General features: G+C 51.6%; 1 protein-coding gene and 1 long non-coding RNA gene across 3 annotated transcripts; one reads left to right on the top strand and one right to left on the bottom strand.

Annotated features, from left to right (window-relative positions):
* Positions 1–16,739: 16,739 nt before the first annotated feature.
* LOC138847490 (melanoma-associated antigen 8-like) lies at positions 16,740–21,883 on the bottom strand. 2 transcript variants are annotated; one of them, XM_070066386.2, is made up of 2 exons: positions 21,779–21,883; positions 16,740–18,348 (listed from the first exon to the last, which is right to left on the bottom strand). In XM_070066386.2, exon 2 carries the CDS (start codon positions 18,284–18,286, stop codon positions 17,177–17,179), a length of 1,110 nt encoding a protein of 369 aa, XP_069922487.1. In that variant the 5' UTR covers positions 18,287–18,348; positions 21,779–21,883; the 3' UTR covers positions 16,740–17,176. The 2 variants fall into 2 exon arrangements, with proteins under 2 accessions (XP_069922487.1, XP_069922488.1); XM_070066387.2 differs by lacking the exon at positions 21,779–21,883 and adding an exon at positions 21,565–21,698.
* A 272-nt stretch (positions 21,884–22,155) lies between these two features.
* On the top strand, positions 22,156–26,752 carry LOC149119753 (uncharacterized). The gene is made up of 5 exons (XR_016227597.1): positions 22,156–22,296; positions 23,025–23,111; positions 24,766–24,831; positions 25,464–25,568; positions 26,405–26,752. It is a non-coding gene; the product is annotated as an uncharacterized LOC149119753 (long non-coding RNA).
* The last annotated feature ends 431 nt before the right edge of the window (positions 26,753–27,183 follow it).

Below are 27,183 nucleotides of genomic sequence, written 5' to 3'. Positions count from 1 at the left end.
CACACTTTCATGCAGTGGGTTGTGGTCCACGTGAACCAGGGAGGAGCTGCTGTCACCCGCGGTTACCGAATGTCCCATGCCTCATGCTGCATGCACGAGGATTGTAAGGAAGCCAGGGAGAGACTCACTCCACATGCTGTCCCCTCAGCCTCTTTCCAGCCGCATGTGGTCACCCCCTCCCCTGCAATGGAGACCAGGTCCTCAGGAGGACTCTTGCATTCAGGAGAGACAGTGAGGATGGAGTAGCTTCCCCTTGGACACACAGGTTGCCAGTTAGACTCTTGGAAGGTACACTAAAGTCTAGGGAAGGGCCCTGTACCCCCATCCAGACTCTGTCTCAGCCCTCCTCTCAGAGCTGTCTGAGTGACAGCTTTGGTCTCCTGCAGGCCAGCCCCACTGCTCAGGCTGCCTGCCAGGCAAACAGTGGAGCCACCAGGCTGCAGCACATGGCCATGGGGCACTCGGGCTCTCCCTGCTTCCACCTGAGCATCACGGACTGCAGTGCCCTTTGGACTGACCTTCAGGGTGGGTGGCCTTGCCCTCGGTGCTGTCTTGCGCGTTCCCCCTGGCTTTGCATTCGGCATCGACCCTGCATCCTCGATATGATCTCTTTGTTCAGCAGATCCTGCGTTCTCGATGGCCAGCCCCCACACGGGAGCAGGACAAGAGGAGGCTGGGGATCCAATGCTAGCCCAGGAAGGGCCTTAGTACACGTGTCAGGGGTCACCGCCATGGGGCAGTGATGGCAAGAGCCAGGTAGGAAGTCAGCTTCTTGGGAATGCTAATTTTGTCTGAGGACATCTCATGATTTGGGGTATGTCCTAATAACCACTGGGCCCCATAACGTGCTTCCCCTCAACAATCCTGTCTGGGGACTCCGTGGCTGGAGCTCGTAGCTCTGAGGATGGCTCGCACAACAGCCCTGTCCTGCTTCTCTGGATCCACCTCAGAAAGTAAAATCACATTCTCGCCCAGTCAGGGGGACAGGCTTAATGAAATGTTAGATAGAAGACAGTGGGGTCATCAGAACAATTAGCCAAAATCACAGCGATTTCTGCCATACTTAGAAGGCAGTGATTATCACCTGACAACTACCTGGAGACCCCTGGCAAGGCCGTGCCATCCCCTCCCAGTTCCGTCTGAATCATGGTGACTTGGAAGGGGAGTCCTGTCTGGGGAGTCCACGTAAACACAAATGCATGTGAGGATCAGCTGTGCACCCGGAGCGCTAGTTCAGGGGTGGTAGGAAGGGAGCCCCACCAGCCGGGGCAGGCTGAGGCCAGGATGGGACGTGGTGGGCACAGCGGCAGGTGGCGTGGGGCTCAGGGATGGGCCCAAGGATGGAAAAACGCCAGTCTCCAGAGGACCGTTTGGACTGATGCATGCTGCCTTGCGGTGACTCCTGTGCTGACCTGCAGATCCCAGGACCTGCAAAGAGGAACGGCACGTCAGGTCAAAGGCAGGCCTCAGCGGCCTGCTGGCGTGAGGGGGGCCCAGACTTCCATGGGTGGTTAGAGCCTTGCCGTGCTGACTTTCCCAACACACTGGCAGCACAGGCCAGGGGATGGCACAGCAGGTAGGCATTGGGAGTCCGAGAGACAGACTGAGTACCTGCCCAGGGTTTCAGCCATGAGTGCATGGTAGGGAGCGTTCCCACTTAGGCTGTTGGCTGGTTGATCGGGAAGATTAGCTGCACCCTGGGGTTTAGTGCACGGAGGCTCCGCATAACAGAATCTGTGGCTGGCAGCCTTCTTCCATCCCACCACTGAATACAGAGCGTGCACTAGGGGCAGACACTGCTCTCGGCTCCAAAGACACAGCATTGAACCGGTCCCCTGCTCCTGCTACTGTGGAGCTTGTATTCTGGGGCAGGTGTGGGGAAGGGGAAGGCACACCATGAACCGTGGAAGAAGGTAAAAGGGGAAGTGGGTTCCACAGTGACGTGTGCAGTGGATTCCAATGCAATCTGGAAAACCCAATCATGAAAGCTGGGGATAGGGTGGGGAGTGGGGTTGCAGTGTAGGAAAAGGGTGATCTTAGAGGGCCACATGGAGAAGACTTCGGTACCTGAGAGACCCGAGAACGTCTGGGCTGGGCTCTGAGGAGATTTGGAGGAGCGTAGATCTGAGGAAGAGCACAGGTATGTGGTAGCTCAGGGTCCTGGAACAGAGAGTGGGAGGCAGGGGTCTAGATAGCCAGGTCCGGAGCGTCTAATGAGCCAGGTGTGGGGTGTGGCCTGATCCATAGAGCCACATGTGGCCTCAGAGCCAGGTCACCTGCCCTGTATCTCAGGAGACTTGACCTGCAGGTTGGGAAAGGCTTCAGTGGACGGTGCTACTGTCCCAAAGTGGGGGGAGTGCTGGCCTGCTGCTGCAGCACCACCGCAGTCAGCAGGAAAATGCTGCCCCTTGTGTCACCCTGGGAGCAGAGCAGAGCAGATACCTCCCCGGTGGTGCCTAGTGTTCCTCCTGCAGGGCAGGCCCTGGTTCCCTGCGGGGCCACTCCCATGTCTGCAGGCCACAGTTCCTGTCACCGAGGGCTCCCCCAGCAGCACGCCACAAGCCTGGGCTCCTTGGGGGTTGGGGGTGGTAGAGATGTAGTCCGAGGTGGTATTGGGTGCTTCCCCCGGGGCTTAGTGATGAGAGCCTGTGTAGTCTCATCTGTGTCACATCCTTCTAGCTGCTGGGAAGCAACGTAGGTGGGGCCAGCATCAGAAACAGACTGGCCAGGTTCTGAGGGCTGCGGATACGGAACATCAGGTATATTGCATTCAATGTAGATTTTACATCACGATCGTATTTGCTTGAGACAACATGTACAAAATGCTCTCTTTTAAAGTGATATACAATTACATCTGAAATGAAGTGTCACGACTGTAGGCAATCGGCCATATTTTAGAACAAGACTCCAAGAGCAATCTGGTCCAAAAAGAAAGAAAAACCAGGTGAGCATAGCACAGGGGTCCAGGTCCTGCCTGGTTTTAAGGTCAGGACCCTGGAGGAGGTCTGAGGGGACACAGATGCAAGGGGCCCACAGAGACCATCTGTCGCTCCGTGGTCAGCCTGGGTGAGCCGGCAGGACAGTGGCCAGAGGTGACACTCCCTGACCTCTGCCTCCAGACTTGGAGTGGGCCGTTGGAGGTGCCACTTCATTTCAGAGGAAGGGAAAGGGCCCTGGCCGGGTAAGCACTCAAGGTGAGACGCTCAGGGGAGACCTACGAAGTCCCTTGCCAGAAGAGTGCCCCAAGGGATCCAGCTCTGTCCCTACTCTCTGGCCTACACCACCACCCCAGGACCCACTCGCCCCACTGAGTCACTCGCCCCCTCTTCTACTTCAGTGGACCCTGGGAATCAGATCCTCACTGCGATCCATCCGGTAGATGAAGTAAATGGAGGGCTGACAGGCATCTGGGTGAGGACGTTCAGTGAGGTCTAAGGTAACTGCAGAGTCATCTGTGCCCCCACTCTCAGTCTTTGCGAGCCATAAGCATGGTGGCTGGATGTGCCATCCACAGGCTTCTGCCTTGGGGAACTGGGAGTGGTGAGGGAGGGCCTTGCTCTCTGGGGCTGGTGTCGGACTGCCCTAAGGTAGAGTGCACAGGCTGTGTCAGGAGGGAGGATGAGGGCCCGGAGGGAGGACTAGGGGTCCCAAGGAGCCCTTCCCCAGCTATGCTGTCAGCCCTGGATGATCACGGAGCAGACTGGTCAGGCTGAGCCCGCTGTCCAATTTCTGTCTCAGGGCACTCTGCAGTCAGAAACTTGATGTGAACGTGTAGACTCAAGTCCATGGGCAGGCCGTGGTGATGTAGTCGACCCTAGGTCGTTTCAAGGCACAACCGCTGAGAGGGGACTTGGCGGATCCTCGCGTGGCAACAGGGACAACGTGGGGGTCCATCTTCACTGCTGCTCTCCGCCTTGGAAGCCCCGGTGGTGGTAGCCAGACTTACTACGACTGACTTCCCCTCCGCGGTGGGAGAGGTGAGGGCCTCGGTCTGAGGAAAGGGCCTACGCACGACCTGTCCTGAAGAAGAGGTCGCAGGGCAGAGCGGGGAGGGCCTTAGACTCCAGAACAGGGGGACCTGCAGACGTCTGTCCCTGCTGTCAGTCCTGGGAGTTCCCAAAACGGATGTCAGATGAAGGCCCCACCTGAATTCAGCCTAGGGAATTGCAGGAAATAAGGCTTGGGGCAATGCAGGCTTAGTGAGGCCTCTCTCTCTCAAGGGGAGAAGACAGACGGAGGGCTGTGGAGTGCTAGACCCTAGAACAGAGGGCAACCTCAGCCCCACAAGGACCTGGGATGGACGGCCAGATGGGGTGTGTCCTTGTGTCTGCTTTCCTGGTGTCAGGGAGAGGAGGGCTACGGTGTGAGCAGGGTGGCCTCAACTCAGCAGATAGAAGAGTCCCGGGCCCCGTGAGTGAGGCTGCATCAGAGTCCTCATCCCAGACATAGGGATCCCACAGGTGCCTGCCCCTGCTCTCACCCCACAGAATCTGCGGGCAGGACTGCTGGGGAGTTTCATGGCCCCCCTTGCTTCCTCCTAAGGGAGTTCAGGGACATGGGGTCCTAGGCCCCCAAGGTGCAGCCTCACATCGTCAGAAGACCAGGGGCTGAGGCCCTGCCAGGAGTAAATTTGAACAGGCTTAGCACACTTAAGATGATCATCACCCCATACGTAGGAGTCACCCAAATCTCCTGCTAGCAGCCTTGGCACACCCCAGGTAGGGCTGTCCAGATGTGGCTCACCCCAGGTCTGTCTCGTGGTTCTGAGGGAGGTGAGGGCCTTGCCGTAAGGGGCATCTTCAGGTGTGCAGAGGCTGCCACACCAGGAGATCCGATGGAGTCACGGTTGCACCAGGAGCCGTGGTAGAGATGCTCCTTGAAGATCGAAGAGGCCCCTGGGCTGGAGAAAAGGGACTCCATAAGCCTGGGTGCCCCCTGTCCTCATCCCTGGTTGGCCAAATCAGAGGTGGCCTCAGGTGGCATGCCACCTTCGACCACAGGCAGCCAAGTGGGGAGTGGTCCTGGAGATGGGGTTTTGGTCCAAAGGCAGATGGCGGCTGATCTCAGGAGAGGTAGGGGTGAGGGAGGGCAGTGAGTGGCAGGAGTAACAAGGAGTTACCCACAAGACAGAGATAACAGAGGGGACACAGCAGAGGTGGTGGCGTGTGCTGCCTCCTCACCTTGTCTCCAGGCTGTCGGGGAGGCAGAGGATCTTGTTCTGAGAGGGAGACACAGGGAAAATCCCGGAAACTCCAGCTGCCTGGGAGGCACAGGTGTCCAGGGTCTGCCAAGAGACGTCATCATCACTGCAAAGACAGCCCGCATGAACACACAGGACCTCAGCCTGGCCTTGCCCTTCCGTCAGTCATGGGAAGACGCGGGGAAGAGTGGGCGGATGGCCTTCCTCACACTACCTCTCTGATGTGTGCACCTGCGTGATCCCTCAGTTCATCCAGGAGCCAGGAGGTGAAGACGTGTTTTCACACACCGTCTTTAGGTCACAGAGCAGAGAAGGCCCAGGTAGTGTCAGGAGTCAGGGTGAGGTAAGGGTCCTGAAAGCATGGCAGGGACCCAACATGCCATAGAAAATGTGGGATTTCACACCTGTCCTGGGCACTTGCCATCTGTCTGCAGGCTTAGGGACCTTCTCCCTTGTCCTTCCACTTAAGGGACTTGGCCCACCAGCAGGAAAGGAGCTCTCTGAGGCCCTCGTTCAGTACCCAAAGAAAAGGCCTCAAAAGTGCCTATCTCAGAGCTCTGATTCTCAGCTGCTATCACTCACGCCCTCCCTCTCTTCCCCAAGTTTCTGCATCCCTATGGCCCAGCGGCTGCCCAATCTCATGTCTGCTGCCCCCAGAAAAGTGATGAAGCCTCACTGTCAGAAGAGTCAACCCTGCAAGCTTGAGGGAGGCCTTGATGCCCAAGGACAGCTGTCGGGCATTTTGGGTGCACAGGTTCCCACAGCAGGGGAAGAGGCAGCATCCACCTTGGCTCCCTGCCTCCCCCACCCGCCCTGATCCTGGCCACACAGAGGAAGCTGCCTGCTGCTGAGAGGCCGAGTCCTGGGTTCCTCAGGGAGCCACCGCCCGCTTTCCATGTAGCCAATGTGATGACAGCTCCCGCGTCCAAGAAGAGGATGGTCACAGACAACCGGCAGAACCCAGCAGAAACAGAATCCTTGCTCCAAGAATCCCAACGTAAGTAGGTGGAGGATTTGGTGCAGCTCCTGCTGCTCAAGTATCAGTGAAGGAGCTGATCACCCAGGCATGAATGCTGAGTCTTGTCCCCCCCAAAATTCCGAGGACCACACCCCTCTTATTGTCAGGAGGCTGTCGGAGTGTGTGCAGCTGCTCTTTGGCATCCACGCCATGAAAGAACTGGAACGCATTTAACCCTCCTGTGTCCTGTCACTGCCCGAGGCCTCACCTATGATGGGAAGCTTGGCGATGATCAGAGCATGCCCAAGTCCTGCCTCCGGATAATCATCCCAGGAGTGATCTTCATGGAAGGCAACTGTGCCCCTGAGGAGGAGCTGTGGGAAGCACTGAGCGTCATGGGGTACATGTTGGGAGGGAGCACTACATCTATGGGGAGCCCAGGAAGCTCGTCATCTGAGACGGGGTGCTGGAAGGGTACCTGCAGTACCGGTGGGTGCCCCACAGTGATCCTGCTTGCTACAAGTTTCTGTGTGGTCCGAGAGCCCGTGCTGAAAACAGAAATGTGCGACCCCTGGAGTTTTTCTCCGAGATCAGTCAATGGGAGTGACTCAGATCCTACCCATTGCTGTAGGAAGAGGCTTTGAGAGATGAGCATGGGAGCACCCAAGCAGGACATGCACTCAGGGATCGAGGCAGCCATGACCTGAGTCACGTTCCCCCACAGCAGCTACTCCTGAAACCCTGTGAACAGAGGTCCATTCTTCATTCCTCATGTGAAGAGACCAGGCAGCCTTCTGGGTAGCGGAGGACCAGGGTGGGTTGAGATGAACGCATTTATATGCCCCTGTTGTATTGGGGTGGTCGAGAACTGGCCATTGTTTTCTTTGGGGACTTTTCACGTGTACCACTCCTTCCAGTTGGTTTTCTTGGCTTCGACATCTAAGTTAGCGAATGATACTCATTAGGTGTGTAGTTTTGCTTTTCCATTTCAAGAGTCGGAGTGGTGTTTTGTAATGCCAATTGGGAACTCTTACATTATATCATTCAATTGCACCAAGAAACCATCGTACTGAGGTAGGAATTACTTTGGAGATGTGTAAGAAGTTTGCATTAAAATAGATCATGTCACGAAATAGAAAAAATAAAAGTAAAGGAGAGTTAATTTCTGCATTCAGACCAATTTTCCCCGTTGGTCCATACAACATTAACGTCTTTGCGTTAAAGAATTTGCATTTTGATTGAGAATGTGGGAGAAATTTAATCTCAGTAAGTTCCACGAGTTACTGATGCTTTTGTTCGCTGGACACACACTGAGCACTTGCCCTTTGGAAGGCCCTGTGGTGGGAATGGAGATGTTGGAAGAGGCCATTCCTACCCTAACTTAGAAGGGTAGTATTCAGAAACAGCCATCACTGGAGGAAGATGGTGAGACGTCCTCAGAGACTGAAGCAACCAGGGAAAGAGGGGTGAGCAGTTGAGGCGCCAGATGAGACCACGGGACTGTGAATGCCCTGAGCAGGGGCGGTGTGGAGTTTGGGACACTGCATTTCTGCTTGTGGGAGTTCCCTGTGGTTGAGGCTTGCGGGGAGCAAGGGCCGCCCATTAGGCAGTGGGTCTTAGAGCTGAGAGGAAAGAGGGGAATTGAAAACAGCTCTGTGCAGTCCCCGCTGGGTGTTGGATGAAGCAGAGAAGAATCTACACCTGGGGCAGGCATGGAAGGCTTTCTGGACTCTTGTCCCAGTGACATTGAACACAGAGCAAGACCAAGTGATAGATGCCCCTCAAGGTCAAGGCTCTCCCGAGTGGCTGATGTGAATCTGATGGTTCGTGAGACCTGGAGCTCCGCTCAGGTACTCCTCTGCCTGGCTGCAAGAGCCAGAGCCAGAGCCTTTATGAGGAAGGCCTGTGTTACCAGGTTTTTCTCCCAAGAGACACTTGACTGTAAGTAAGGGCTAGATTTTTGAGTGGATTGAAATGAGTGAAAACACTGATTTGGAAAGGAAGAGAAGTTGGCAGGGAGGAGAGCAGTTAGTCCCCATCTCTGTTAAGTTCTCAGAGTTGTGGGTTAGTTACACTCAGCACGGTCAGGTTCCACAACACCGAATCAAGCTCTGCAGAATCTCGGAGGGAACAACTGCTGAGAAGTATTTTTTTTTTTTTTGGTTGCTCTTTGTCGCTCCCCCTCTTCGTGGAGGAACGACACTAAACCCTGCCTAGGCTTCACATCCGAGTCACGGCACCATTATGTCGCTCCCCGTCTTCGTGGAGGAACGACACAGGACCCTGCGCTGTTCTTTTGTCTGCTCGGCCCTCCCCGGGTTTGCTGCTGGTTCTTCCCGGGTTGGCTACCGACCCTTCCACCTCCGTGGAAGGGCGGTTCCCCCTGCCACTTTCCCCACTTCCGCGGGGGAGCGGCACACCGCCGGCCGGCTCTCTCGGGGGCTGCTCAGGTGTTCCTTCAGATAGATGTTCCTGGTGCATGTTGTCTCTCTCCTCCTTTATAGTCCTCTTCCACCAATCCCAACTCTGCTACCCACACGCCAAGTATGCTGCTCTCCTCCAATCAGGAGCAGGTCCTGCTGTTTATTGGTTGAACTGGAGGCAGCTGTGTAGAAGCTGTTTCCTCCCTTCTCAGCACCATATTGTGGGAGAGCAGATGCATAGAATAAGTCTTAATTCCAGTAACTTAGTCTAGTCCGAGTTGCTCCCCAGACTCTTCTATTCAGTTTCCTGTTGATCTGAAAATTATGAGGTGTCCTAGAAACCATAACCATAACAACAAATCATTCCAGAGGAGCGAGTGGTAACATCTGGAATCAAAGCCATACTAGAAATTAGCTGGTAATCATTCAATATCCAATATATGCCAGGCATTGTGGCAAGGACTTTTACAATTTCCCACATGCAGCAAACCTACAGGAAAATGGTCTGTGAACCCATTTCACGGATGAAGAGCCTGGAGTTCCTATGACTTGGTGACTTTCCCAAGACCATGTGGGTAGGAAGCACTCACCTGGAGACCATACAACTCACGCTGCTCCCAGCATGAGGCAGTCACTGTGTCTCTTAATTCACTTCTCTTGTCTATACTTGCAATGCCTCTCAGATAACCAAATCACCCTTATGTCCATGGGATAGTATGTACATCTAAGATATGAAGGGGATTATGAGGCTGAAACCTAACCTGGGGACTTTGAAACTAAGAGGTCCTCCAACTTGAGTCCCAGGATTTCTCGAGCGCTGACCCTGCCCAGGAGCGGGCATTGGTACTCATGCAGCATAGTGTCCTTTCCCTGGGCATCCTTTGTGCTCTCCCTTCCATCTCTGGAACCTGGGCTGCTCATGGCTCAACACTGGTCCTCATGGAACAGCCTGGAATCCCCTGTTGTCTCCCTGATCCGGGGCATTCCTAATGCATGCAGAAGTGCCCTGGCCTTCCCCCCTATCACCCTGAAACACCACCCCTGTAACGGGCACAGCCCCTTCCACTTCACTGTTCACTTTGGACAGCCATTGCAACGTCTCCTCATCCTGAGTGCCCAGATATTCTGAGTCTTTTCCAAACGGGTGCTGAATTCAGTGTGTTGTACTGAGATATCTCGAGTGTGTATCTTGAGACATCACGTCAGACAGGAGGTTTTAGAAACTTGCTTGCAGTAGGATCCGAATCAGGTGTTTTAGTAGAAACTGCTCACTGGAGGCATACACAGAAGAAGGAGCTTACGCTGGTGGCCAAAGACCAAAGCCTTGCTCAAAATCTGTGGATGAGGAAACGCCAAGGAACTCACTGTGGAGCAGACACCCACTGAGGAAGGACTCCTGAAAAGCTAGGGTCCCCCAAGAGGCTAAAATCACATCCTTGTTGGGCATGATAGCTTGTCATTAGGAAGAGTTTTGAGACATCACGTTGACGCTGGGATATGAACAGAAGCACTGTGGTCACAGCCATCTCTATAGAAGGCCTTGGGGGATCTAGGGGCTAATTCTGATGCAAGGCTAACACAGACCCTGCCATGTGCACCTACAGGGAGCCACGGCACAGAGGTGTGCTGCCTTCCATGGGAGAAAACAGATGCTGTGCCGTTAATATCCTGGGAAGCGGTGGCTATCTGTGAAAGGATTGCCCTCCCAGAGATGCTGACCACAGGGATTCCTCCTTGCTGCCTGCATCCTTCACGCCCCTGAGGAACAGTCATCTGTCTCCTGAGAGCTGTGATGTCCTCCTGGTCACAAGTTGGGTGCAGCAGCACAAACGGTCCTATTGGGACTGAGTTATCACTTTTCCCAGAATTCCTCTTGGAGCTCCCGTCAGTCCACACCCTCCCATGTCGGGCTGCACCTGTCCAGCTGGGGTTTGAGCCTTCTTGTGTCTCCACAGACAACTGCTCAGCTCAAGGTGGGGGCTGTGCTGATGCTCACATGCAGTTATATTTGTCTGACATTCCACAAGTAAGAATCTGCCTCCGAGGTACTATGATTAGTGTAGAAGTGGCAACGGATCATCTGCCGATTGGTTCGTGATAAAAATAATCACTGTATGTGATGAGGGGCAAATGGTTATGATTATGAGTTATTATTCAAGTAGTCTGCACGTCATGCACAAACTTAGGTTAAACTGATCACCCTAATGAGGAGGGCTATGGGATTAGGTGTTCTGATCCAGAGAGGTGGAAGGGAATGTCCTGTCAGCCAAGCACAGTGCCAGCTAGGACCCTGAATCCCCACATAGGAATGTGAGCAGACTAAGGTCACAGCAGATGACGGTGGCGGTGGAGCCACAGCAGGACAGTGCTGTGTCCCAGAACACCCCAGCCCATCGCAAGAGTTTGGAAGGAGTTGTGTTGAGATGGCTCTGGGATGCTGAGGCATGTGAGCTCTAATGAGCTTGAGATACCCCAGGAAGGGACGAGCCTCTGCCAGTCCTGAACCCATGTGAAGTGTTCTGAGCTGGCCAGGAAGGGACTTGAAGGAGTTAGAGCCATGGGCCATGTCATGAACCAGGGACCATGGGACAGGCCAAGGGAGACCCGTGCATGGCAGTCCAGGACAGAAGCAAGGATTCTGCTGGCGACAGCAGTGCTGTGTGAGAGTTCTTGGAGAGAGAGAAGGCGTGCAGGCAGAGCCGACCCTGTGAGGCCATGGACAGCAGGGCTGCAGCAGCAAGGACAATCTGAGCACCCCTACCACCCTGCCTGGGAGAATTTCCTGGTTTAGCCTCCTCTGCTACAGCCTCCTGTGTGGGCTCACACCACCCAGGGACTGAGCCCATGCTGTGTCCAGAGGAGACAGCAGGCACCCCAGGTCTACCTGTGGGAAAGCTCTCCTGTTCTCTGGATGCCCAGAACTTGCCCATGATACACTAGTTTGAAGCCTCTCCGACAAAGTCCTGCTCCTCTGAGTGGCCTCCTTGTGCCACTATCCACGAAGGAAGGCATTTTATGATTGACAGTCTCCATGGCATGTTACCCACCTGCCCGAATCTTATCACTCCTACTCCATGGTCATGACGCCTGGCAGGTTTCCTAAGGCCCTTCCTAAACAAACAACATGCCAAGGTCTCTACTGTGCCTTGCTAGCCATCTCCTGCCACAATCCAGGCAAAACTTGCTGTGAACCTGTGTTAGGGCAGAGTTTGAGAGGATGATGAAGGGGAGTGGATCGTGGAGATGTCGGCAAGGAAGAAGGGGCTGAGATTGAGGATAAACTGGGATCGGAGGCTGAGGTGGCAGAAAACAACGCAGGAGAGTTTGGCTTCCATGGGGTTAATCCGCCAAATGCCTGAGATGTCCATGGCTGTGCCAGGCTGAAGCCAGGGGCCAGGGGATTCATCTGGGTCTCTCACGTGGGTGCAGGGCTTCAGGCACTTGGGCCATCCTCCGTTGCTTTCCAAGATGCATGAGCAGGGAGCTGGATTGGAACTGGAGCTGCCAGTACTAGAGCCAGCATTCATCTGGGGTGCCAGCATCCCAGGAAGTTGCTTAAATCACTGTACCACAGTACCGGCTCCTATCTGATACCTTTTTCACAATGATGCGTAGTGTTCCTGAAGAGACTGAGATGTCAGACAAGTGTGTTTATTACTCTGTGTAGTGCTGTTGTCAAAGGAAAACTCTAAAGTTCTATGTTCTGCTTTTGATTTTACTCACCCTAAACCAATCTGGCAAGTCAGGAAACAGTCTCTCAAAGACAGCTATCTCTTTCTAGCTGCAAAAGGGAAAGTAAAAATTAGCACAAGACCAATTACCTTGCATGGACTGCTAGACTAGAAAGGAAAAGATAGGTCACATAACACAGGGATTATAAGTGCACTGTAGAAGTTTTTGTGGAATTGGGTTGGTCAAGACTAGAAGGAAATTAGAGACCCTAGATGTGGGCTGAACTCCCTGGCTATAGAGCTTGGCTTCTATCCTCTCTCCTGCCCCTAGTGATTCCTCCAACATGTCTCCTGCTCGCCCTAACTCTTGGGCCTATGGTTCTGGACTAGATGATTCAGTTTATCTCCTCCAGGTTGCAGCAAATCCATTTCCAAATGGGAATGTGACATCCACATGAAATTCCTCCAGATGAGGCTACCTACATTTTTCTGGATAATGCAGCCAGACATTTCTGTCAAGAATCACTCCCCCTTCCCTGAGACTGCACCATCCACTAAATCTCTACAACAGGATATGCTAAAACCCTGGCAGAGGGGCTGGCGCTGTGGAGCAATAGGTTAATTCTCTGCCTGTGGCACTGGCATCCCATACGGGTGCCCGTTCTAGTCCCAGCTGCTCCTCTTCCAATCCAGCTCTCTGCTATGGCCCGGGAAAGCAGAGAATGGCCCAAGTCCTTGGGCCCCTGCACCTGCCTGGAAGACCCAGAAGAAGCTCCTGGGAAGCTCCTGGCTCCTGGCTCTGGCCGTTGCTGCCATTTGGGGAGTGAACCAGCAGGTGGAAGACCTTTCTCTCTGTCTCCTCTCCCTTTCACTCTCTGTAAATCTACCTCTCAAATAAAGAAATAAGATCTTTATAACAAAACAAAACAAAAATAAAACCCCAGCAGACCAAACCCGTGTGATCTATCTGTCCATAATGAACTTTTCAAAGGAGAGAAAACCTTTGCCCCAAATGCCAAAAAAATTTGGCATTATCATTCTGTCAGTGGGTGAGGGATGTGGAGGGTTGCAGTTTGGGTCCTGGGACGATCCCAAAGCCATGGATGGTGCAGGCTGCACAGCCCTGCTCAGAAGATCAATAGCACCTACCTGGGAAAATATGTTGAATCATGGGTAGTAAAAACACCCTCACTATGAAAGGACTGCAGCTACAAGTATACACCTCAGACTGGAGTCAATGTTGCAACAGACAGCCTCTGTGTCTCTTTTATGCTGCTCCTTTGCAGCACATGGTAGCTATAGTCAACTTCTAGGTGTCCTGCCTGCCATGCTGCTCCCTTGCAGCAAATCTACTTCTGTTCACTCTGGCTGTATGCTGAATTCTATTTTTAACATATTTATTGTTTATCTGAAAGGCACAGTTACAGAGGGAGGGAGGGAGGGGGGAGGGAGGGAGAGAAACAGAGAGAGAGAGGACAGAGAGAGAGAGAGAGAGAGAGAGAGATCTTCCATCCAATGGTTCATTCCCCAATGGCCGCAACGGCCAGAGCTGTGCCGATCCCAAGCCAGGAGCTTCCTCTGGATCTCCCACGCAAGTGCAGGGGCCCAAACACTTGAGCCACCTTCTACTGCTTTCCCAGGCCATAGCAGAGAGCTGGATAAGAAGTCGAGCAGCTGGGACTTGAACTGGCACCCATAAGGGATGCGGTCACTGCAGGTGGTGGCTTTACCCAATACGCAACAGCACCAGCCATGCACTGCTGAATTCTTTCACACACTGTAACACCAGCCTCAATCAGTTGCTTCCTGAGACAGCCGACCAACCATAGCTTCTAAATTCTGGTGCTTTTACAGTACAATAATATAGTGTATACATTTCTTCTGCACATAGATGATCAAACCTAATCTCACTTATGATACATTGTATTTCTAGAGTATACTTTTTATATGCTTGGAAGAAAATGGTGTTTAATGCTTTTCTATGTTTCCTTCATTTCAGTGACAGAGAAACTGATGAAGAGACAGGCACGGAGTAAAAATCTGTCCCTGCTGGTTCAGTCCACATACACATGCATTTCATTTTAGGCAGCTTCCCACACAAGCTCAGAGCACAAAAACGAAAAGGAAAAGAAATACTACCTGGAAGAAAATTCCAGTAGAGGACTCTTGTTTTTGTTTTGTTTTGCTAAATACATGGCCAACAGTCCTTAGGACTGTGCAGACCTGGTATAAGTTGTTCTAGTGCAGCAAGGTCACACTCAGGGCTAATGCACCAGGGGCAGGGATCAGGATCTGGGCCTGTGGGTTCTGGACCTGGGAACGAGATCTAAGACACATGCACCTGCAGTGATGGTGAAGGAAAGTCTGTGCCCCTCCCCAAGCTGTGTTCCCCAGTGGTCTCGAGGCCCTAACCACCAGCCTCTTTTGTGCATTATCCTTGGGGTGCTCTCTGGGGATTCAGGGCTAGATTCAAAACCTCAGTTCTGTCTTTTCAGCTTGGTTAGGGACCTTTGGAGGAGACTGCAGGGCTGCTCTGGGGCATGGACCAAAGGGTTCCTCTGGGGCTAGGCATGTGTCTCACTCAGCTCCCTACCGGAAATCACAAGTAATCACCCTGTTGTGTCCTGGTCCCAGTCTCCTTTGGGGCCCCAGCCCCATCACAGAGGTCAAGGATCCAACCGCAGGCAATTCTGAGTTTGCGGACTCTGTTGCATTCGTTTTGCCAGGTTTTAGTACACTGATGTGCATCAGCTTCTTAGTTTCTGTTTGCAGAGAAACTATGCAATGCTTAGTGGGGAGAGGAATTGGAATCAGAGGTTGGCCCCAGGCTGGGAGGAGGGGAAACAGCGCAGCCCCCCCATATGAATGCTGACCCTGTTCTCCTCCCAACCCTGTCACCAGCTCCTGAAAAGTTCCCAACTCCTGGGTTGCTCATGTGTGCAGCATTGCTTATCTGCTCCACCGTGCGGGCTCAATACCTAAGGCATCTGGGGCAGTTCCTGATGTTGTCTCATGTATGGCATGCGAGTGGCTGTCATTTTAACAGCACTGGACCCCAGACCTTATCACTCTGGGATGCTGTTGCTGCTGTATTGTGCTCTTTGGTATCATAGCACCACAGTACAGGCAATAATTAACCAAATAAGGAAGCACCGTGAATAAAATTGGGTCAACATTCCCATGTAGAGGACATCTTGCACCATCTTCATGAGCGTGAAGTTCGAAGCTGCCAGAATGGAAGCCAGGGAAATCGTCATTTCTTCCTTCCTAGCTCACTTTCCAGCCAAAGCACTATTTGCATTCAATTCCTATTCATCCAAAACTTAACCTTTGTTTAGAACTGTTCCAATCACACACACACACACACACACACACAGAGTAACCTAATGACAACCCCAGAGGTACCTGCAAGGGCGTTTGGTACTTGTTTCCTGGGAGAGTCACTCTTCTGTCCCCAGGAAGCCTTGTACTTGAGGGCCCTCAATCACTTGCGTCTTGGCACTGTTAACCTCACTGGGACAACAGCCTAGGCCACCTTCCCCTGTTGTCTCAGGCACAGAATCCTCTCTGCTTTATGTGACACCCAGTTCTCAATTCCTGGCTTTTCTGTGAGACCTACCTACGACCTACTCCTTGAGGAACTGGTCCCTGCTGTGACCCAGTCTCCTCACAGGGAACTCCCACACAAGGAAATGCAGTTTCCCTAAGACCACAACTCGTGGAATTTACAATCGTCTGTCCTTCCCAGAAACTCAGCTGCTCACCACTCTTGGCTGGTTCTGTCTCACAGGACATTTCTCCACCTTTGGCTGGTTCTGTCTCACAGGACATTTCTCCACCTTCTGCCTATGATGGCAGCTCCTGGATTCTACGCTTCTCTGGTAAGGGGGCTGTGGCCTGCCCCAGCATCTCCACTCCTAGCACAGGGCCTCCACTGAGCAGATGCTCAGTGGATGTGGAAGGAACAAATGAGCCAGTGATTACAGGAACTTATTGCCTTAATTATTTTACATTTTTAAGTAAGCCTAGAAGAAGCCCCCCTCTCTCCCTCTCCCTCTCTCTCCCTCTCCCTTTCTCTCTGTATGTGTGTGTGGTGGGGAGGGGAGGGGGGTAACTTTACAGGACAACCAGAATGTGATACTTGGAGGAAAGAATGAATACAACATTTCTCTGGTATTCACGTATTGTACTGCTAAATTCATTCACATATCAAGGAAATACCTGTCCCACTGCTAGGATAGCTTAGCTACCAAGCACAAAGAGAGATGTGCAACAAGGAAAACTCTTATTCCTAATCTCTGTGTTGAGCAATCAGTGTGTGAATATGGACCTGCATTTACATCAATGCAGAAGCTCTTAATGTCTGGTTAATAGAAATAATAGAAATAACATATTAATAGAAATAACATATTTCAAAGACTAATTTATTTCTTTATTTGAAAGGCAAAGTTACAGAGAGGCAGTGGAAAAGAGAGTTGAGAGGGAGGGAAGGAGGTAGGAAGAGAGAGAGAGAGAGAGAGAGAGGAGAGAGAGAGAGAAACTTCCATACACAGGTTCACTCTCCAAATGGCTGCAACAGCTGGAGTTGGGCAGATCCGAAGCCAGGAGCCTGGAGATTCTTCTAGGTCTCCCAGGTGGGTGCAAAGGCCCAAGGACTCGGGCCATCTTCTACTGCTTTCCCAGGCCATAGCAGAGACTGGGGTTGCAAGTAGAGCAGCTGGGACTCAAACCGGCACCCATATGGGATGCCGACACTGCAGGTGGCAGCTTTACCCGCTACGCCACAGCGTCGGCCTCTAGAAATAACATCTTGATATATGAAACGGTGGGGGGGGTGGGGGTGAGAGTACTTTCCAAGTAACCCGCACAGAAGTAGGACAAAGCCATGATAGCCCATGCTTGAAAAGGGCACTCTGGCATTCTGCTAGTCAGAACTCTCATTGCTGTCTTCGCAGTGAGAGTAACGAACAGGCCCACTTTCACAGGGGGCAGCGCGAGACACTGGCCCTGGCCCTGGCCCTGGCTCTGGCTCTACCCTGCGACTCTCACTCTCTACGGCCCCGCCTGCATCTGCGGCCTGGACACTCTCTTTCTCATCTCCCACAGCCCCTTGATTCATGGATGGGTGGAATCTGGGGTCATTCCTATTGAACCTGGCCAAATACTGCAGGACTCTCATCTCGCTGGTTTCAGCGTGGGCCCTTGGACCCCACAGAAACTCGAAGCGAGCGGGATCGCTCTGGGGCACCTGCCGGTACTCCAGGTACCCTGCCTGCACCCATTCTTCGGTGATGAGCTTCCTGGGCTCCCCAAAGATGCAGTGCTCACTCCCAGCATACAGCCCCATCACACTCAGAGCTTCCCATATCTGTAGCTCGGGGACACACCTGCCCCCGATGAACACCAAGCCCAGGATGGATATCAAGAGCCCAGTCTTGGGCATGGTCTGGTCGCCCCCCAGCACATCATGGCAGGTGAGGCCTAGTGCAGGGACGAGCCCATACAAATGGCCAGTGAGGTCTGCTTGCTTCATCTCAATGCCAAAGATCAGATGGATGCACTCAAAGGCTTTGCAGAAGATCCCAGGGAAGTAGTCTTCGTAATATATGGTGACACAACTCAGCATTTCCTCCACGGAGATCAGCTCTTTCCTGAGATACTTGAGAAGCAGGAGCTTCACCAACTTGGCCATCTTCTCATCCAGCGCATCTTGGAGCAAGAACTCTGCATCTTCCAGGCACTGCCAGGGGGCTGGGCCCTCTTCCTCCTGGCTGCTGGGGCTGTCATCGGATTGGCTGCATCCCGAAGATGAACTGCTGGTGGTTGAGGAGGCTGGCTGAGGACTCTTGGGAGGACGCGGGACCGCAGCCCCAGGCTCCCCCTGGGGGGTACCTGGTATCAGATCAGAGGAGGGGCAGGAGCCAGCAGCAGTGGCCTCCTCTTCCCCAACCTTGGACAACCAAGCAGCTTCTCCTGGAGCCTGAAGGCCTCCCTCACTTTTGCAGCGCTGGCTCTCCTGACCGTGAGGCATCATGACTTTCCACGGGACAGCTGGCAGGAGGGTAGCCAGTAGCTGGTGACCGGGAACCCTCAGGCCTGGGGGAGAGAGAGCGCGTGAGTGACTCCAGCTGAGAATCCCAGCACTGGGGACTGTGTCACAGGCCCACGTACAGGCCTTCTCTCGGGGAGCTGAAAGAGGGCCTCACAGGGCACCTCTCCTGCTGTTGCGACTGTCCCCTGAGAAGTGCAAGGAAGGAGCCAGGGGAATTGCCAGCTAAGGCTTCCCAGGGTGCAGCCATCTGGCCAGCACTGTGCAAGGCTCCAGCGATGACAGCAGTGTTGGCAGCGCCAGCAGCCACCCGTGGGGTCCCTCCCACCTTGGGATGGATGGGGCCCTTAGTTCACATTCAGAGACTGTGCCTTACCTTGATTCTTGGCACTGCCTGGGCCTTGTGTGTTCTGTGACCTGACGGCCCTGCTTAAAGTCAAGCTGCTCACTGCCAGCTCCTGGTGCTCTGTTAGTGGAATGGAGGGGACCCTAAAGCTTCCTCCCTAGGCCCCTGGACCTCACTGGAGGATGGGCCAGAGTCATCAGGTTCCCATGTGTTGTGTGGATGGTCCCCTTTGTGCTCATTTACACCCTCACTATTTATTTATTTCCAATTTTTAATTTATATTAAGAGAGCCCGTTCCAAGTATTTCATAAATACGGTATTAAGAACATAATGACATTTTCTCCTTACCCTCTGTCCCTCACACCCTCCCTTGCCCCCACCCTCCCTCCTCCTTCCTTTCTTATTCTTCTTTTAATTTTTGCAATGGTATACTTGCACTTTGCTTTATAATCACAAGCGTAAGCCTCCACTAAATACAGAATTTAACAAGCAGAAAGCAGAAAAACCACTGTCCCTCAGGAGTATAGACAAGGACTATAAACAATATTCAAACCTGGACATGTCAGTTCATCCAACAAACGTTTCATGTTTTGTACTCCGACTTTAGTTGCCAGAAAACAGGGACAATATTTGTTATTTGTGTCTTTGGGACAAGCTTATCTCACTGAGAATAATGGTTTCGGGGCTGGCACTGTGGCGTAGCGGGTAAAGGCGCTGCCTGCAGTGCCAGCTGCCCATATGGGCGCCGGTTCAAGTCCCAGCTGCTCCACTTCCGATCCAGCTCTGCTATGGCCTGGGAAAGCAGTAGAAGATGGCCCAAGTCTTTGGGCCCCTGTACCTGCATAGGAGACCCGAAAGAAGCTCCTGGCTTTGGATAGGCACAGCTCCGACCATTGTGGCCATCTGGGGAATGAACCGACAGAGGAAAGACCTTTCTCTCTCCCTCCCTCCCTCCCTCCCTCCCTCCCTCCCTCCCTCTCTCTCTCTCTCTCTGCCTTTCTGTAACTCTACCTTCAAATAAATAAATAAATCTTACAAAAAGAGAACAACGGTTTCAATTGCAGCCGATGTGTTTCAAAAGATAGGATTTCATTCTTTTTTCTGGCTAGTAGTATTTCATCATGAATATATACCACAGTCTCCCTACAGATCAACGCCCTGACCTGGCCCCAAGTGCCTCTACCTGTATGAGTGAACACACCGGGAGCTATCCTTCCGACCTGCTCCCTTCAGAGCCAGGAACCAAGATATCCAGACTCTGTGGGGGCCCTTCTCTCTGGGCTGCGGTACCTTCAGGTCCCGTAAATGGGCTATACCCCGAGGCCTGGTCGTCACTGGGACTTCACCCTCTGCTTACCACCGTATGTGGCTCCCTCTGCTGACGCAGACCTAGACCCCCCCACACTGAAACCTCCTATCCCCCAGCACATGGCAGAAGGGACAGCATCCCAAGTACACTCACCCCGCCTAGTGACTTCCCAGATGGAGCATTAAGGAAGACAGGCTCTGTGAGTTCTCTGCTTCTAAGGAGTTTGCATGTACTTTCATGCTTTCCCTACATTCTTCAATTAGATTCCTGAGAGTAGTGCACTCCTCCCTCGGCTGGCGAGCTGTGGCTCTCTGTGCTGACTAATGCCTCCCCTCAGACCTATTCCCACCTGATGCCCGGGAAGCTGGAGGAGAGGTGCGTAGGATATGGCCACCAAGGCCGGGGCTTACCACGGCCAAAACCGGGGGCCAAAGTTCCCTTTCTGTCTGTGGTCTACCATCCCTCTGACTTCCTACTGCTTCCTCCTCTTGACTCCTGGTGGTGTCCAGGGATCAAACCTTGTGGACCACTCCCATTCTCCAGAAGGAATTCATGGCACTTCAAAAACCTCACAGCGGTGCTGGGTTGGATATTTTTGATCCCGGCTTGCTGGCTCTCTCAGTGCTCACCTTGACTCCCTGCAGGCCCTGAGTCCTGTAGTCTGCTCACCTAAGGCCTTGCTTCTACTAGCAAGCTGCTACCTTCTGACCTGCACATTAAAATCAGGAGGGGCACCATCTAGGGGACCAGCTTGCCTTACAGAAGTGGTGGGTCTATAGTCCCTCCGTCTTGCAGGTCTAGGTCCCCTGCATCTTCCTTATGGTCCCACCGTTACACCTGCCAGGGACTGCGCCAAAGCCTCTGTTCACCTGAGGCTCTGATGTTCTCCATCTGCCAGGCCTCCAAGCTCCCGAAAGTCCAGAGGTCCTGGTTCGAAACACAGACTCATCTACCACCCTACAAGGGGCCAGCCGCAGATTTAATTCAGGGATATGCTTCTGCAGAGCCCCCTTCTTCTGCAGACTAAGCGCTCCATGTTCCCTACATCTTCCTGTCGCCTCTCCTTGAAGCCTGACAGAACAGGGGCCTTGTTTGTTTGTTTTTTTAAAGATCTATGAGACTTTCTGATTTATTGGATAGGCAGAGCTCCAGAAAAGGAGAGAGACCAACAGAGCAAGAAAGAGCTGTTCCTTCCACTGGTGTACCCCACAAATAGCTGCCATGGCCAGCCCGGGTCAGGTCAAGCCAGGAGCCTGGGTCTCCTACGGGGGTGGCAGGGATCCGGGTACACGGGCCATCTTCCTCAGCCTTCCCAGGCCCATTCACAGGAGTTGGACTGGAAGCAGAGCCGCCAGGACTCCAATGCTGCCTTTGCAGGAAGCGGCTTAACCCAATGCCCTCCAAGGCCATCCCCAGAGCCGCTTCTCACACCACAGCCCTCACATCTCTCCGCCCCAGAGGCTAAGTGGGCGCGCGCGCGCGGGGGGGGGGGGGCAATTAGGCCTCCCCGTGTGGGGCTTCCCCGCGTGGACAGCTACAGATTGACTCAGTGGGTCCCTCTATTGGGGTAAGCGGGTCCCCCAAATCCACCGCTCCCTGCCTCCTCACCTCGGAATCAGGCAGGGATTGACTCTGCCGACCTCAGTCTACCGTGCCCGGCCGAGGCTCTGACTCCCAGAGTCCCGGATGCGACAGGGGGCGGGGACACCAAGGGAGAAGTGGGTCCGGGGTGTTTCAGCGAGGACAGCTGGGCCAGACCCGGATTCTCTGGGGCCCTCCATGTGGGGTGGGGGTTTCCTCAGTCCTCCGCTCAGCGTCTCACCTTAACTGCTAACAGCCTGGGCGTTCTTTTGCCCGACAGGGAGGCGGTCCACCACTCTGAGGTAAACGCTTGTTCTGAAAGCGGAAATGAGTGTGCGTCACATCCGGCCACTGTGCCCGGATTTCCCAGGGCAGACGAAGGGGAAGAACAGAATTCCTTCTGCACACCCTGTCTTCTCTCGGGGTCCTCCACTTCTGGCCTGGCAAAACCTGAGTCCTTGCCGCCTGCAGACTTGTGTCTGCGCCCCACCAACTAAGGGCCCGAGTCCCAGAATCCGCGGACATGGAAGTTGGGATAGCTGGGCCAGCTGACAACCTTGCCTGCATTTGAAAGGCCACTTATCTTTGCCACAGGGTCCTTACCCTGGTGCCTGGCAGAGCCTGAATCTGCACCTTCTGCCAATATATGGTCCCCTGAGACCAGGACTCAGACTGCCTGAATCCCCTGATGAGGTCGTCCACGGAGAGGAGTTCTGGAGGCTCCCACGGCTGGACGGGCTTTCCGCGGTCTCAGAACAGGTGGTGGCCTGAATCTCGTCGGTTTTTATCTGTTCTGGGGTATTGCCCGCCTCGATCTCTATCCACTCAGACCCACGTCTTACATCTGCCACCTTAACTAAATGGCTAGCCCAGGATGCCCGCTTTTTACCACCTGTGGCTTCCTGTCCAGTATCAATGTGTGCAGGCAATGGCTGTGGTCCCAGACAGGTTTGCCTGGTGAGTTGCTGCAGCACCAATGACCATGGTCACTGCTGGGGACGATCATCTCCCATGGGTGCTTTCAGCAGCGAGAGGGAATCTTTGGAAACCTTGCATTCTCAGATTTCTTTTATGCTGAAGAGACTGAGCCATAGCAACTGATTTGGTTAAGTGGTGCTGTTTTGATGTCATCTAACTTTTCATGGTGCAGTGCCGGGATTTTTATATCTTACTGCTCATTCATAGTAAGAAATACTTTTTACCTCTCGACCAAGGATATGCTTAAGTTACATGCGTTAAGTGTATATGGGGATTGTACTTATATTTGTTTATATTCCTCAATGCATAGTTGCATGAATATATGTATATATGATGCCTTTGCAATGTGTATGCGTTTATATGCATATGTATTTTATACACGCATCTAGTCTGAGTATTTGCACATTTATTAAAGAAATCCACTGGTACTATTCATGATTCACACTTCTACTCATTATCCTGTTTCTGGTGTATTCATTTTAGTCTATTAAAATAATTTTTTCTAACAGTCCAGTGCTCCTCAACAGAGGCAGTCTCAGATGGTGATTAAGACCAACTCCAGACACTGCATACCAGATCAGAGTTCAACAGGTGAAGTAAGTTCCTAGTGTTACAGAGCATAGTGGGGGAGACTATAGTTCACAATCATCTAGTGCATAGTGTATGAACCAGTAGAAGGATGACGCTCCAAGCTGCTGATCATCGAGTAACATTAAAGAAGAGGAACTGTTGAGGTGGGCTTTTGATGCAGTGTGTGGAACCACCACTTGTGATGCCCGCATCCCAATCAGAGTCCTTTTGGGTGCCCTGGCTACCCCGCTCCCATTCCATCTTCGTGATAATGCCTCTTTGGAGGCAGCAGCAGATGATAGCTCAAGTGCTTGGGCCCCTGCCACCAAGTTGAGTGATTCAGGTCAAGATCAAAGCTTCCAGATTTCAGTCTGGCATGGCCTGGGCTGCTGTGAATATTTGGGGAGTGAACCAGAACATGGGAGACTCTGTTTCTGTGTCTCAGTCTTGCATTTTTAATAGATGAAAATAAATGAAAAAAAATTAAAAAGACAATATTGATTTCAGATTTTAACTAGCATACATTGTATGCATGTGCTGAAATTGTAGAACTGTATAGCCCATAAATGTAAATGATTTTTGTTCAGAATTAAAAACAATGTTTTGGAAAGGCCAGCGCTCACTAATGATCATGGTTAGCAATTGGCACAGACTCGAGCCACATCCTGCCAGCCAAGTCAATTGCCCTGCTACCCTGTCACTAACCCAGGGCTACAGGAACCTGTGGTATGAGGTGCTAAGGTTGTGCAATGAAGTGGGGCCAAATTTTTTTATTTATTTGGCAGGTAGAGTTATAGACAGTGAGAGAGACAGAGAGAGAGAGAGACAGAGAGAAAGGTCTTCCTTCCGTTGGTTCACCCCCCAAATGGCTGCCACAGCCGGTGCTGAGCCGATCCGAAGCCAGGAGCCAGGTGCTTCTTCCTGGTCTCCCATGCAGGTGCAGGGGCCTGAGCACTTGGGCCATCCTCCACTGCCCTCCCAGGCCACAGCAGAGAGCTGGACTGGAAGAGGAGCAACCGGGACTAGAACCCGGTGCCCATATGGGATGCCGGTGCCACAGGCGGAGGACTAACCAAGTGAACCACAGCACCGGCCTATTTTGAGGTTTTTAAGTGTTCTTTATATGTTTGGAATACAAGTCAATGCATTGATACATAATTTGCAAATATTTTCTCCCAGCTTGTCTAGCCTTTTTGTTTATTTCATCTTAATTTTGAGGGAGTCTGAATTTATAAATTTCTTTTATGAACCATATTATCTGTGCCATTTTTAAGAATCCTTCACCTAAACATGGTGCAGGGGCCTGAGCACTTGGGCCATCCTCCACTGCCCTCCCGGGCCACAGCAGAGAGCTGGACTGGAAGAGGAGCAACTGGGACTAGAACCCGGTGCCCGTATGGGATGCCGGCGCCGCAGGCGGAGGATTAGCCAAGTGAGCCACGGTGCCGGCCCCGTGGGGCCAAATTTAAAACTACCCTCCTAGCCATCCTGCCATCTGTCATCTGTGCAGGCCACAGACCCTCCCAACCTTCCCTTCTTAACCCCACTCCCCAAATTCCAGGAGCAGTTCCAATCCTACATGCTTCATTCTCCCACAATGGTTTCTCATGTTTCTTGTTTAGATTTTCCTGCTGATATTCTTTCTTTCCCATTTCTCTTTCCCTTTCTTTTCCTCTGCAGTTGTCCAGTATTGACTTGACAGGAGAGGAAACAGCCTTAACTTCACTCTCACTTTGGCCACTACAGGTGAGGTGTTAAATCTATGAGGAATTTTGAGACAACTGGCATCTTTGTAATGTTCTCTTCCTCAACTAAGAATATGGTGTTATCCTCCATTTCTTTTTGCTTTTTCCATGAATCTATCAGGAAACTCATACACGTGCCTCCGTAGTGAACTTGGATATTTTTTGTTAGGCTGCTTGTTAATTTAAATTTGGATTTTATTGCAGTTCAGAGTGGTAGCTTTTCTATTTTCAGCTCTAAGTTGCTTTTGGGTAGCAAGGCTCTTTTTTTTTTTTTTTTTTTTTTTTTTTGACAGGCAGAGTAGACGGTGAGAGAGAGAGAGAGACAGAGAGAAAGGTCTTCCTTTTGCCGTTGGTTCACCCTCCAATGGCCGCTGCGGCTGGTGCATCGCGCTGATCCGAAGCCAGGAGCCAGGTGCTTCTCCTGGGCAAGGCTCTTGATTTTGCTATTTTGAGCTTAATTATGTTGTCTTCTTGTCATTTGTATATTCTATGTATTGCTTTCTTGCCAATAATACTATTGAATTTTTTTTCATTTTTCAGTTGTTTTCATTTTATTTGAAATGCAGAAATATAAGCAAAGAGAGCAATATTTATCTTCCATCAGCTGATTCACTCTCCAAATATTTTCAACAGATGGAATAGCTCCAGGCCAAAGCTACGGACTTGAAATTCAATTTGGGCCTCCCACGTGGGTGAAAGAGACGCTGGAACTTGAGCCTTCATTTACTGAGTACCAGGGTATGTATTAGCAGAAACCTGGATTGGAAGCAAAGTGGTAAGTATTCGAACCGGGCACTCAGATATGGGATGTTGCCATCATGCAGCAGCTAAACTACTGCACTAAATGCATACCCCACTATTGTCTTATCAATATTCACATCTCTTCTTTATACTTGCCACAGTTCTGACTCTGGGTATATTTCAGGCGTGGATCTTTGTGGTGAGTGCGTACAACAATAACTTGTCCCTGACTTGAATGAGAATGCATGCGATATCTAATATTCAACCATGTTTGCTTCAATTTTAAGGAAAGAAAATTCAATTTTTCTTCATATATATTTGAGAGACAGATAAGGAGACAGAGAGCTCCCACCTTCTGGTTGGTTTCCCAAATTCCTGCAAGAGTCAGGGCCCAGGGTCTGGAAACTTAAGTCTCCCAGATGAGTGGCAGGAATTCAGTGATTTGAGCCATCGCTTTTGCCTGCCAGTGTCTGCATTAGCAGGAAGTTGGAGTTAGGAGCCATAACTGTGTTTTAAATCCAAGCAATATGAAATAAGACAAGTGGCACCGGGTAGGCATCCTAACTGCTGTGATAAATGCCTGTCCCTGCATGGTCCCATTTCATTTTAGTTTGCTAAAATATTTAGGTTGAATTTCTTTCGGAGGCTTTTTCTGAATGCATAGACATGCCACACGTTTTTGCTTAAATGGAGAGATTTAATAAGAAATTTTTTCTGAGGTTAAAGAATACTTTGATTTCTTGGATGCAGGCTGGTATGTTAAATATGCTATTAATTTACTGAGGGTATTTGCTGCTATACAGATGAAGTTGGCCCAAATGTTCTTTTCACAGGGAGTGGATCTCATTTGGTCTCAGAATCCAGGAGAGCTTCCATGGGAGAATGAGTGGAAGAGTTGCCTGTCATTTTGTGTGCTTTGAAAGACTGATATCAGATGCTGATGAGGTTTCTTGGACCATTTGGAAGAAGTGGACTCCATACCTGTGTGATGCAGAGCTTTGGAAGGTGGCATGCACTTTAAATATGCATTTTTTCAGATGTTCTATGATTTACTTACCTGTGCACCTCCTGAATGAGGTAGAGTTTGGCAATTTTGAATCATCTACTATACACAATCTTGTACATTCTTTTGCATGTTTGAGCCCATATTTTCAATTATCTTAAATAAAATCTGGGAGTATGTCTGCTGGATATAATGATAACAGCATGTTTATCTTTTTTAAAGCTTTGTTTCCTTGGTATTTGTAAGGGATAAAGAGAGGGACAGAGGGCCATGAGGGAGATAGGAAGTGAGAAGGTAGAGGTAGAGGTAGAGGTAGAGGTAGAGGTAGAGGTAGAGGTAGAGGTAGAGGGGTGTGTGTTTGTGTGTGTGTTTGTGTGTGTGTGTGTGTGTGGAGAGAGAGAGAGAGAGAGAGAGAGAGAGAGAGAGTGTAGAGAGACAGAGAGAGACAGAGAGTTTCCCTCTATGCTGGTTTACTCCCGATATACCCACTAGAGCCAGAGCTGAGAAGACTGGAAATCCATCTGGGTGTCCCTTGTGGGTAGTAGGGAATCAACCACTTAAGCCATCATCTGCTGCTGCAGGACTGCATTAGCAGGAAGCTGGATGGGA

The sequence above is a fragment of the Oryctolagus cuniculus genome, chromosome X (assembly GCF_051225735.1).
Source record: "Oryctolagus cuniculus isolate XC-2025 breed Fujian yellow rabbit chromosome X, ASM5122573v1, whole genome shotgun sequence".
NCBI lineage: Eukaryota > Metazoa > Chordata > Mammalia > Lagomorpha > Leporidae > Oryctolagus > Oryctolagus cuniculus.
Note: the sequence above shows the minus strand (reverse complement) of the source record. Positions and strands in the feature narration are given on the sequence as shown.